The sequence below is a fragment of the Oncorhynchus kisutch genome, linkage group LG28 (assembly GCF_002021735.2).
Source record: "Oncorhynchus kisutch isolate 150728-3 linkage group LG28, Okis_V2, whole genome shotgun sequence".
NCBI classification, from domain to species: domain Eukaryota; kingdom Metazoa; phylum Chordata; class Actinopteri; order Salmoniformes; family Salmonidae; genus Oncorhynchus; species Oncorhynchus kisutch.
Genome location: NC_034201.2, coordinates 17,570,891 through 17,583,224, shown reverse-complemented (window position 1 = coordinate 17,583,224; position 12,334 = coordinate 17,570,891). Strand labels below are relative to the sequence as shown.

Genomic DNA, 12,334 nt, shown 5'->3' with positions numbered 1-12,334 from the left:
CTCTCTATTCCCTCCTCTCTCTCTCTCTCTCTCTCTCTCTCTATCCCCCTCCTCTCTCTCCCTCTCTCTAGCCCATCCTCTCTCTCTATCCCCCTCTCTCTCTCCTATTCCCTCCTCTCTCTCTATCCCCTCCTCTCTCTCTCTCTATCCCCTCCTCTCTCTCTATCCCCTCCTCTCTCCATCTCTATTCCCTCCTCTCTCTCTCTCTCTCTGTATTCCCTCCTCTCTCTCTATCCCCTCCTCTCTCCCTCTCTATTCCCTTCTCTCTCTCTCTCTCTCTATCCCCTCCTCTCTCTCTATCCCCTCCTCTCTCCCTCTCTATTCCCTCCTCTCTCTCTCTCTCTGTATTCCCTCCTCTCTCTCTATCCGCTCCTCTCTCTCTATCCCCTCCTCTCTCCCTCTCTATTCCCTCCACTCTCTCTCTCTCTCTCTCTCTCTCTCTCTCACTCTCTATTCCCTCCTCTCTCTCTATCCCCTCTCTCTCTCTCTGTGTGTATTCCCTCCTCTCTCTCTATTCCCTCCTCTCTTTCTTTCTCTCTGTATTCCCTCCTCTCTCTCTATCCCCCCCCCCCTCTCTCTCTCTCTCTCTCTCTCTCTCTCTGTCTCTCTATCCCCTCCTCTCTCTCTCTATCCCCCCTCTCTCTCTCTATCCCCTCCTCTCTCTCTATCCCCTCCTCTCTCCCTCTATATCCCCTCATCTCTCTCTCTCTCTCCTTCCCTCTCACCATCAAACAAAATAATATTTTATTTGTCACATTCTTAGTAAACAACAGGTGTTGACTAAGAGTGAAATACTTATTTACGGGCCCTTCCGAACAATGCAGAGACAAAAAAAAGTAAAATAACACGAGGAATAACTACACAATGAGTAAAGATCACTTGGCTATATACATGGGGTACCAGTACCGAGTCGATGTCAAGGGGTATGAGGTAATTGAGGTAGATATGTACATATAGGTAGGGATAAAGTGACTAAGCAACAGGATATACACTGAGCATACCAAACATTAGGAACCTTCCTAATATTGAACTGAATCCCTCTCTTTTTCCCTCAGAAAAGCCTCAATTTATTGGGGCATGGACTCTACAAGGTGTCAAAAGTGTTCCACATGGATGCTGGCCCATGTTGACTCCAATGCTTCTCACACGTGTCAAGTTGGCTGTATGTCCTTTGGGTGGTGGACCATTCTTCATACACACAGGAAATTGTTGAGTGTAAAAAACACAGCAGTGTTGCAATTCTTGACACAAACCGGGGCGCCTGGCACCTACTACAGTACCATATCCCGATCAAAGGCACTTAAATATTTTGTCTTGCCCATTCACCCTCTGAATGGCACACAAGCACAATCCATGTCTCAAGGCTTAAAAATCCTTCTTTAACCTGTCTCCTCCCCTTCATCTCCACTGATTGAAGTGGATTTAACATGTGACATCAGTAAGGGATCATAGATTTCACCTGATTCACCTGGTCAGTCTATGTCATGTTCCTAATGTTTTGTACACTCAGTGCATAATAAACAGTAACATCAGCGTATGTGATGAGTCAGAAGAGTTTGTGCAAAAAAGGTCAATGCATAGCCCGGGTAACTAGAGTTGACGTCGGAAGTTTACATACACTTAGGTTGGAGTCATTAAAACTAGTTTTTCAACCACTCCACACATTTCATGTTAACAAACTATAGTTTTGGCAAGTCTGTTAGGACATCTACAAGTAATTTTTCCAACAATTGTTTACAGACAGATTATTTCACTTATAATTCACTGTATCACAATTCCAGTAGGTCAGAAGTTTACATACACTAAATTGACTGTGCCTTTAAACAGCTTTGAAAATTCCAGAACATTATGTCATGGCTTTAGAAGGTTCTGATTGGCTAATTGACATAATTTGAGTCAATTGAACGTGTACCTGTGGATGTATTTCAAGGCCTACCTTCAAACTCAGTGCCTCTTTGCTTGATGTCATGGAAAAATCTAAAGAAATCAGCCACGACCTCAGAAAATAAATTGTAGACCTCCACAAGTCTGGTTCATCCTTGGGAGCAATTTCCAAATGCCTGAAGGTACCACGTTCATCTGTACAAACAATAGTACAAACACCATGGCACCACGCAGCCATCATACCACTCAGTAAGGAGACGCATTCTGTCTCCTAGAAATGAATGTACTTTGGTGCGAAAAGTGCAAATCAATCCCAAAACAAGAGCAAAGGACCTTGTGAAGATGCTGGAGGAAACAGGTACAAAAGTATCTATATCCACAGTAAAACGAGTCCTATATCAGCATAACCTGCAGGAGGGACTGGTGCCCTTCACAAAATAGATGGCATCATGAGGCAGGGAAATGATGTGGATATATTGAAGCAACATCTCAAGACATCAGTCAAGAAGTTAAAGCTTGGTCACAAATGGGTCTTCCAAATGGACAATGCATACTTACACAAGCATACTTCCAAAGTTGTGGCAAAATTGCTTAAGGACAACAAAGTCAAGGTATTGGAGTGGCCTTCACAATGCCCTATAGAAAATCTGTGGGCAGAACTGAAAGAGCGAGTGCGAGCAAGGAGTCCTACAAACCTGACTCAGTGACACCAGCTCTGTCAGGAGGAATGGGCCAAAATTCACCCAACTTATTGTGGGAAGCTTGTGGAAGGCTACCTGAAACGTTTGACCCAAGTTAAACAATTTAAAGGAAATGCAACCAAATACTAATTGAGTGTATGTAAACTTCTAACCCACTGGGAATGTGATGAAAGAAATAAAAGCTGAAATAAATAATTTTCTCTACTATTATTCTGACATTTCACATTCTTAAAATAAAGTGGTGATCCTAACTGACCTAAGACAGGGAATTTTAACTAGGATTAAATGTCAGGAATTGTGAAAAACTGAGTTTAAATGTATTTGGCTCAGGTGTATGTAAACTTCCGACTTCAACTGTATTTGTTATCTATTTAACTAACTATTTAGCAGTCGTATGGCTTGGGAGTAGAAGCTGTTCAGGGTCCTGTTAGTTCCAGATTTGGTGCATCTGTACCGCTTGCCATGTGGTAGTAGAGAGAACAGTCTATGAGACAGCCTACAGGGAGTTCAGAGACCTGGCAGTGTGGTGTCAGGACAACAACCTCTCCCACAACATCAGCAAGACAAAGGAGCTGATGGTGGACTACAGGAAACAGAGAACCGAACACACCCTCATGCACATTGATGGGGCTGTAGTGGAGCAGGTTGAGAGCTTCAAGTTCCTCTGTGTCCACATCACTAAGGAATTATCATGGTCCACTCACCAACACAGTCGTGAAGAGGGCAGGACAATGCCTCATCCCCCTCAGGAGGCTGAAAAGATTCAGCATGGGCCCTCAGATCCTCAAAAAGTTCTACAACTGCACCATTTAAACCATATACAACTGCTTCTTGACTGGCTGCATCACTGATGGGTATGGCAACTGCTTGGCATCCGACTGCAAGGCGCTACAGAGGGCAGTGTGTATGGCCCACTACATTACTAGGGCCGAGCTCCCTGCCATCCAGGATCTCTGTACAAGGCCGTGTCAGAGGAAGGCCCTAAAAATTGTCAAAGACTCCAGCCACCCAAGTCATAGACTGTTCTCTCTACTACCGCTTGGCAAATGGTACCAAGTCACCAAGTCTGGAACCAACAGGAACCTGAACAGCTTCTGCCCCCAAGCCATAAGGCTGCTAAATAGTTAGTTAAATAGATATCCCGCCTCACTCGTTTCCCTTTATTCCCATCAATCTCACCCACTCAATCTTTACTCGGATCCTCTCTCTTCTCTCTCATCCTCTATCTCCCCCTCTTTCTCTATATCCATTATCTTCTGTTGGTCATCGTCCCTGATCGTCCATGTGTCACACCCACCCAAACCACCCTAGAAGCTGGTGTGATTGTGTTGTGTGTTTGGGGTGGTGTGATTGTGTCTGCACAGTATGTGTGGGGTGGCAGAGAGAATGGAAAATTAGTCCAGGGGATTATCAGAGATTATCAATGTTTATTTTCTGTGAGTAACTATCCCTCCGGCATACAGGTGGAACAAGGGAAATTAACTGACAAACAGGGCAATTAACTGATCTGTCACAACACTTGTCAGCCTAAAACAGATATTAGCCAAATGTGAATATGTCAACAACTAATTATCAATAATCAGAAAGAAAATCCAACCTAAAGGGAATATTGAATGATAGAATGTCCTAAAATGGACACAGACGTCAGACAAACAAAACATACAAGATGGAACAAGAGTCTGAAATGCTGTCAGCACAGAAATGCTTAAACATATCCCAGCACTTCACTCCTAAACTGTAAAGACTCTTACAGTTGAGCCCTACGCCAGCTGCCTGTCTGACCTCTCCAGAAAGGGGTCTTCACTGTGGTCAAAAAATAAGGGGTTGGTTTCCCGGACACAGATTAAGCCTAGACCTAGACTTTTTGAGTTGGTCTAAGGATGGTTCTCTGACTTCCTGACTTGATTCACACTCTTTGGTGGGTTCATCAGTCCTCAATGATTCTCAACTCCTAATATTGAGCAAATTACAATCACTGGAGTATCTGACATAGACTTTGAAAAAGCCCCCGCGAATAGGTTACCAGTGTGGCAAATGCTACTGGTTGGTGGTAAGCTTTCTTGACTTGGTAAATCATTTTTGCAAAAACATGGCTAACCTTTGTTTAACCAGTTAAACAGCTGCTATTTTAGCTCTAAACAGCTGCTATTTTAGCTCTAAACAGCTGCTATTTTAGCTCTAAACAGCTGCTATTTTAGCTCTAAACAGCTGCTATTTTAGCTCTAAACAGCTGCTATTTTAGCTCTAAACAGCTGCTATTTTAGCTCTAAACAGCTGCTATTTTAGCTCTAAACAGCTGCTATTTTAGCTCTAAACAGCTGCTATTTTAGCTCTAAACAGCTGCTATTTTTTAGCTGCTATTTTTTTTCTTTCTAGCTAATAGGCAGTTGAGAGTTTACACTTCATCTTCCAATTATAATGTGGGGAGGTCAAAATAGTGAAAAACGATTTACCATATCTATTAATTTTTTTAATAAATGTTGATTACTTCGCCATGCCATTATCATTCACCTGATGATAAGACAAGATGTGGAAAAAAAAGTTTGGTAACAACAGGTTGAAGACCCCTGATCTGGAGGGGAATGAAATGACTGAGTGAAAGGGATGGAGGACTCACCAGGGCACAGAGTAGGTCCACAACCTCCAGGATGAGCTCCTGGTGTCCGATGCGGGTGACCCCCAGCTCCTCCAGCTCCTGGTGGGTGATACGAAGCAGCTGGTCTCCTCCCACCTTCTCTCTCTCAAACGTCTTAATGTACTGCAGCAGACAGTCATCCAGCCCTGGAGGGAGAGGAGGAAATGACACGGTGAAAAGTCTCATTACATAGGGATATGTTCAGATAAACAGATTTGTATTGGCTTACTCCTCTCTGCTGCTATCTGCTACTGCTTTATAAAAGTACTGATTCATGTATAATTGAGAAATAGCATATTTAGCATATTGTTTTGAGAGACAACATAATATCATTTAAGTAACAGTAATCTTGGTATCAACTCCATCTATCCAGATTATTACCAAGACCAATGCAGGCAGTGTGTTTCAAATGTAAGCTCCAACGACCTCAGTCCCTCAAAGGCATCACTCTAAATATTGTGTGTGAAGATGTTATGTTATCTGGTCGGGGCAGTGTGAAGAAACTTTCTCTTGTCAGCTCTGCAGTCCAGAGGGGTTTACAGTGACTATCGCTCCACCTTGTCTCTTCCCCCCCACTCTCTCTCTCTATCTCTGACTGTGTGTGTGTTTGTGTCTCTCATTTCTGGGCTTTGAAACTGCAGCCTGTGAGTGTGTGCCAGTGCTTGGTTTAACGAAAATGGACAAACAGAGATCTCAGAGATGAACATAGTGCCTTTCTGGGCATCGCTGAACAGATATACACACACAGACTCACCAAGCTTTAATCAACCACGTCACACAGACCTCCACACATGTCCAACAAATTACAGTGGTATGTAAAACCCACAAACAACCAACCCTTTCCACATACCATTACATACGCATAACCCCTACGCATACCATTACATACAACCGTCCTACTATTATTGTGTAGTTCTTTCCACACAAAGAACTACACAAAAAGTATTATATCTTTATTAAGATCATGACACATTCAAACACTCTCACATTTACTACACACTTACAGCCCACTCATAACCAACAGTTGGTGCAGGTCATTCATGAGTAAACATTTAGCCCCACACTAAACCCACTTGAAACACAGTACCATCCTTCCCTCCTTCCGTCCTTCCCTCTTTCCGTCCTTCCCTCCCCAGTTTGAACAGAGGAGCTGTTCAAACTGATCCTCCTATCCCACTGGCATGCAAACACAGCGATAGCACCATCTCTGTCATTATCTCTGAAAGCTTTCATTCACAGCTGTACAAACGCTATCTGTCACTGTCTCAATCTGGACTCAACACTCACGGAGACACACACATTCGCTCCAGCACTGACACACACTGCTGTCTCACACACACACACACACACACACATCATGGATCTCATCTCAAGGACCGTTGCCTCAAATAGGGGCAGACCTAGTTGGCAGAGCTTGATGTTGTCATGGAAACGCCCCCCCCCCCACACTCTTCATGGATGGTGACATTGTCCTCACATTGGCTACCGAAAGATACCGATATACATATAAACACACACACACGTAAACACACATATACATGTTTAAACACACATATACAATTTTCCTCATCTCTCTCAGTCTCAGTGTTTCTCAATCTCTCCTTCATCCACTCTCATCCCACACTCCCTCTCCCCTTTCTCCTCCCTCGGTCAGCCTCCCACAAAGAAGGCTGTGGAGCCCTCATCTCCTCCTTTTGATTCAATCTCAGTGTGTTCTCTGGCCTGGACCTAATGAAGCATTCGGCTCAAGTTCAGCTGGCAGAGAAATTGTGGAGAAGCAGAAAGAGGAGAGTTCCATGGCTTTGCATACAATTTAAGGGCTTAACAAATCAGCCTCTTTACCCAGTTAATCAAGAAGCATTTGTCAATGAAGAAATCCCCATGTTGCTATAGAAACCATGCAGTGGGGTTTGGAGTAGTGGCTCCTGCAAGACAACAAGCCAACAATACTGTAACTAAACATGTAAGTGAAAAGGTAGAGAGAAAGAAAAGACCCTTCTAACGTCTTCCCACCAAAACAAGCAGGGACATTGTCTAAAGTATGAATGCTGTGCCTCGCCAGATAACAGAGCTAGCTCCCTACATAAACACAGTAATCTGTTCTAAAGGACAAATACGTATTTGTCCTTTAAACACCTGTATTACACCTCAATTCAGAGATGGGCTTTGTCATTCTAAATGGGCAGAGCAACCCTTCTATAACAAACTAGCCTTGCTTTACCCCACTTTGCATAGAGCCTTCCCCCCACTTTGCAGAGAAATTCCCCCTTAATCAACTGGCCTGGCCTCCCTAAACAAACAGAGCTATTCTTTGTGATGAGACCAATGGATGAGACAGACAGCCACCCTGACTGGGAAGAGCACACAGAGAGACACAGAGAGAGATGAGATGAGAGATCTGATTAAGAGACTATTAATCTGCTAGCAATTGAGGCTGCGGTGAGTAAGTTGTGTTTAGTGCTGTGATACATTATTGTGTTGGCTTTGTAGGGGAGGGGCACTATGCTAATCTACATCATTTATCAATGTCAAGAGACATGGGCAGGGTGCCAGCCAGTCAGATCAAAACACACACACACACACACTCAAAGTGTAAGACGATAAACACACTTTAACCAGAGAAACATGCTGTAAATGTGTACACACATACTCTATAGTCTATACATACACTCACTTACCCAACATATGGCACATAATAATATTCAACCATCAAATGCATGCAATGTTATCCAACACAAGTGAGGAAATTGGTTTAATTTCGACATGATTCTGCTAGGGCAGTGCATTACAGCTTCGCTAGCTTGACAATCATCTCAGTAATTGCCTTTAGCACAAATTTATGGCAGGTGTTTGTGTGAAAATAACAAATTTAAGATAAAAAATATATATTTTCATAAAACCCTTAGCTTGAACATTAGCCAAGTATTTGCAGCTTTCTAAACCAGGGGCTGGAACCGGTTCAGGGAACGGAACCGAAAACTGGAAAAGACCAAACATTTTCAAGGAACAAAAGTTATCCATCCTGTTCTAGAACAGAAACATTATCTTAAAACAATGGGAACCAGTTAATAACATTATATTATATTATTATATTATTAGTACTTTTTGAGGGTTAAAACCGGTTCAGAACTTTATTTGCTGGTCGGAAGAGTGGAACGAAACAAAAACAATAGTGGTTCTGTTCAGAACGTTCCAACCCCTGGTTTAAAATGCAATACATGGGTAAATAAATGATATGTGCACAATGCACAGGTCACCCTTCATTTAAAATAAGTGGAGGGGTTTCTCAGTGGAGAGGTCTTTGTAGGTGCTGAGAGAGTAGAGAGCTTGGACAGTGCCAGGAGGATGCAGAGAGTGGCATTATGGGAAGGTCACTGGGTGCTCCTATTTGGCCTCAGGTGACATCACTGAGCCCTATGCTAATAATGGAACCTCTGAATGTTAATGATGAGGTGGAGATGCTGTGGGCCCTTGCGATGGGGAGTATATGAATGGATCCGAGACAAGATCACACAAACTCCATTTCCTTTCCTTTGTGACTGTGGCATCTTCCTACATCCCTCACTTCACATCCCCATTACTAGACTCTGGGCCTATAACTTGTCTCAGCTCCACTCATCAGATGTGGCTGGGCCACTGTAGGGCCCGCTCTCTGAGATCCAAGCTCAGTTTCTTCCAGTCCTCATCTCCTCTCCTTCTCTTCCAATATGCAATATATTCTCTCCATCAGCTCTGAATATCATCATTATTGTCCTTTTACTGTCTCTTCTGCCATTTCCTCTTTCTCTTCCATAACATCCCTCTAATCCTCCTGTTCCTCTTGTCTTTCCAGGCAAAAACACACACACACACACACACACACACACACACACACACACACACACACACACACACACACACACACACACACACACACACACACACACACACACACACACACACACACACACGCACACACACACACACACACGCCACCTCAAATAGATGTTTTTCACCTCCCATCCTCTTCTTCCAATATGAATTGTATGAACTACTGACTCCAGTTTAGAATTAAGTGGAGCGGCAACACTTAATACACTTCTCAGACGTGTTTAGATAATGTAGGCCAAAAGACATGCATATTCGGGGGGGGGGGGGGGGGGGTATGAGAGAGAGTTTATGTTTTCTGTCCATTCTATGTTATTGTTTACATTAATTGTGTGTTACTGTAATGTGTTTTGTGTGTATCACATGCCTGTGTATGTCTGTTTTCATATATGTCGTCATTACTGTGTAATGTGTTGTTTGTCTCTGCTGAGCAGAGTACTCATGTGGAGGATTCTAACCTCGCAGTGATGCTCCAGCCACTTGTTCATTTACTTATTCACGCCTCCACTGCCTGAAAACACACTCACTCAAAGATTCAGTAAATCTCCAAACGTACACAACAGCTCAGCTGGCTGACTGAGACAGGCACACTAGTGCCTGACTGCTGGGATCAGACACAAAGTAGTTCATGAGTTCAGTACAAGAGTACATAGTAGTCAAGGCGTCAGTGTGTGTGTGTGTGTGTGTGTGTGTGTGTGTGTGTGTGTGTGTGTGTGTGTGTGTGTGTGTGTGTGTGTGTGTGTGTGTGTGTGTGTGTGTGTGTGTGTGTGTGTGTGTGTGTGTGTGTGTGTGTGTGTGTGTGTGTGTGTGTTTTTGCCTGGAAAGACAAGAGGAACAGGAGGATTAGAGGGATGTAATGGAAGAGAAAGAGGAAATGACAGAAGAGACAGTAAAAGGACAATAATGATGATATTCAGAGCTGATGGAGAGAAGAGACAGAGATTCCATATTGGAAGAGATGGAGACCCACCGGGCACAGAAGTCAATTCAACATCTATTCCACATTGGTACAACTTAATTTTATTGAAATGACGTGGAAACAACGTTGATTCAACCAGTGTGTGCCCAGTGGGAAGGTGATGTTGACTGAAAGAAATTGAGCTTGGATCTCAGAGAGCTGGCCCAGCCACAGGTTCTGGGCCCAGGGAGCCTAGTGAGTGTTAAAGATAGGCTTACCAACTGCAGTTACCGCAGGCCACAGTGGCTCAAAAGCACATAGGGCACTACCACCATCAGGTCAAGCATCTCTCCAAAGCAACATGGGCCTACTGCCAACCTTCATGCATTGCCTCACACACAATACACCTCTCATATGAATCACCCGAAGTAGCACCACATTAATCTTATCTTCTTCATCTACGATATAGTTATTACTGCATTATTACCACCACCTGTGTTGCAGATCTGAAATAGTATTTTTGGATGTAGTTAATAAATAATTGATGTATTTGGTATATGCACTAGATCCACCCCAGAGTGATGATGTAATAGCTATTAGTAATATATTCTCTAGAGTCCATCTTTGACTTTCACTTAGATGGGACTCAGAGAATCAAACAACTATCTCAGCTCCACAACCACAGAAATGAAATACATTAGTGTCTCTCTTATAGAGATTTCGGTTTGTTCCATTAATTATATTCTGCATATTCGGAACCATCAACTGCTTCACTTCAAATACCTACAGGTTTTACTGTAAATAGTTTTATCCCTTCAGTGTCATTCATCCCAATGCCTTCATTTCAGTGGATCATTTCTCCCATAATGCCAATATTCAGACCGATCTGAAATGCTATTTAAAAGGCAAAGACTGCCTCCATACAGAACTCTTTCAATTACCAATAAACCAACTCATCCACCAGTGCTTTGACATTTTCTCAGGTCCAAGTGTATATCACTGCCAATTCCACAGCCCACATTTCAATTGAAATTTGAATTCCATTAGTGGTATAGAGAGCCCATTATAGTAAATAATATAATATAATAGATTATCAATTTGTTGCCATTATAATTGAATACATTATTTATGAGGTCCAGCAGGTGCTTTTGTTTCACCTAGTCGCCAATGATTGCACTAGCCTCGCACTGTTAATTGATCAGTGTTAGGCGCATTTGGTGCCGTTATACTTGAGTCCAGAGAATATATATTTCCCAGCATTTTGTGTGCAGGTTGATTGGCAACATCTAATGCACATCTTGAAACCGTGGCGTACCTTTCATCCAGTCCACCACTTGACTCGAACTCCACTTGCTCACAGGCTCCATGACCAGAGCCATTGTAGAAGTTTTTCGGGTCTCGCCTGACAAAAGAAACGCTCCAACAAGCCCAAAATTCTCAAATGTTTGGTTCTGTAATCCGTTTTCCTGTTTTATAACAACGACGAAGGAGGTCCAACGGATCTGAGACTACGTTATTTTCTGGGTGGCTTGATTCGAGTCGGATAGAGTTATACACATTCCTCTGCGGTTGGTGCTTGTTGTGTTGTGCGCTCGAATAGCTCCCTTGTTTGTCATTAATGCCAGGCGGCTGCACGATTCTGGTGGCACCGTCCCCGACCCTCTCGCCAATTCATCTCATACTACCCTAAAGAGAAGGCATGTAGTGGCGTCTGTGGGTTTATTTCCCAATCGCACCGTGCGGTCCACGCATTCTCCTTCTAGACTGCTACCACCCCATCTGTGAGTCACACAAGCGCTTGCAAGCTCCCCCCTCCCTCTCCCCCTCCCCCTCGCCAGACGAACGTTCACTGTATCTCCCTCCTCTTTCTCTCCCTCTCGCCCATGTTTCCCTCGCGTCTTTGTCGTTGCTCACGCCTCCATCATACAAGCAAGCGCAGCCTAATGGAAACAACGCTCGTAACTGAAGCGAGGATACTGTAATATCTCCTTCTCTTATTCTAATCTTCTGGGAAGCAAGATTTAGGCATTCAGTAAAACATTAATTGATCTGGTTAATTAACATTTTGAAAGAGAAGAACGAGCCTATTACAATGTATTTTTATTTGAAATAACAGATAATCAATTTAATAGCACAAGATGTATAATAATATGGTATACTTGCACTTATGAGTTTTTATTGAAAGCTTCTGATAAAAGCCTATTAATTATTAATGGGGCAATCCGCAATTGCTGCTACATTCATTTTTGGACTTAGGTAGGGTATAGGTTACACTATTATAAGATAATAATGAACGTATGGGCGTTTATTTTAATTGATTATTAACATGAACTAATTGTCCTTGCTTAA

The 12,334-nt window shown here is 43.0% G+C and overlaps 1 protein-coding gene across 7 annotated transcripts in view; it reads right to left on the bottom strand.

Moving 5' to 3' along the window:
- Positions 1-11,804, bottom strand: part of LOC109875619 (connector enhancer of kinase suppressor of ras 2) — a 56,230-nt gene extending 44,426 nt beyond the window's left edge. For 6 of the 7 annotated variants that reach the window (XM_031808304.1, XM_031808308.1, XM_031808306.1 and 3 more), the window contains exons 1-2: positions 11,301-11,776; positions 5,203-5,366 (exon numbers count right to left, since the gene is read on the bottom strand). In XM_031808304.1, coding sequence (XP_031664164.1) covers positions 5,203-5,366; positions 11,301-11,364 — 228 coding nt within the window. In that variant the 5' untranslated portion in view covers positions 11,365-11,776. Of the gene's footprint in view, positions 1-5,202; positions 5,367-11,300 lie in introns of all 7 variants that reach the window. The other variant, XM_031808309.1, reaches the window with a different exon arrangement.
- Between the last annotated feature and the right edge of the window lie 530 nt (positions 11,805-12,334).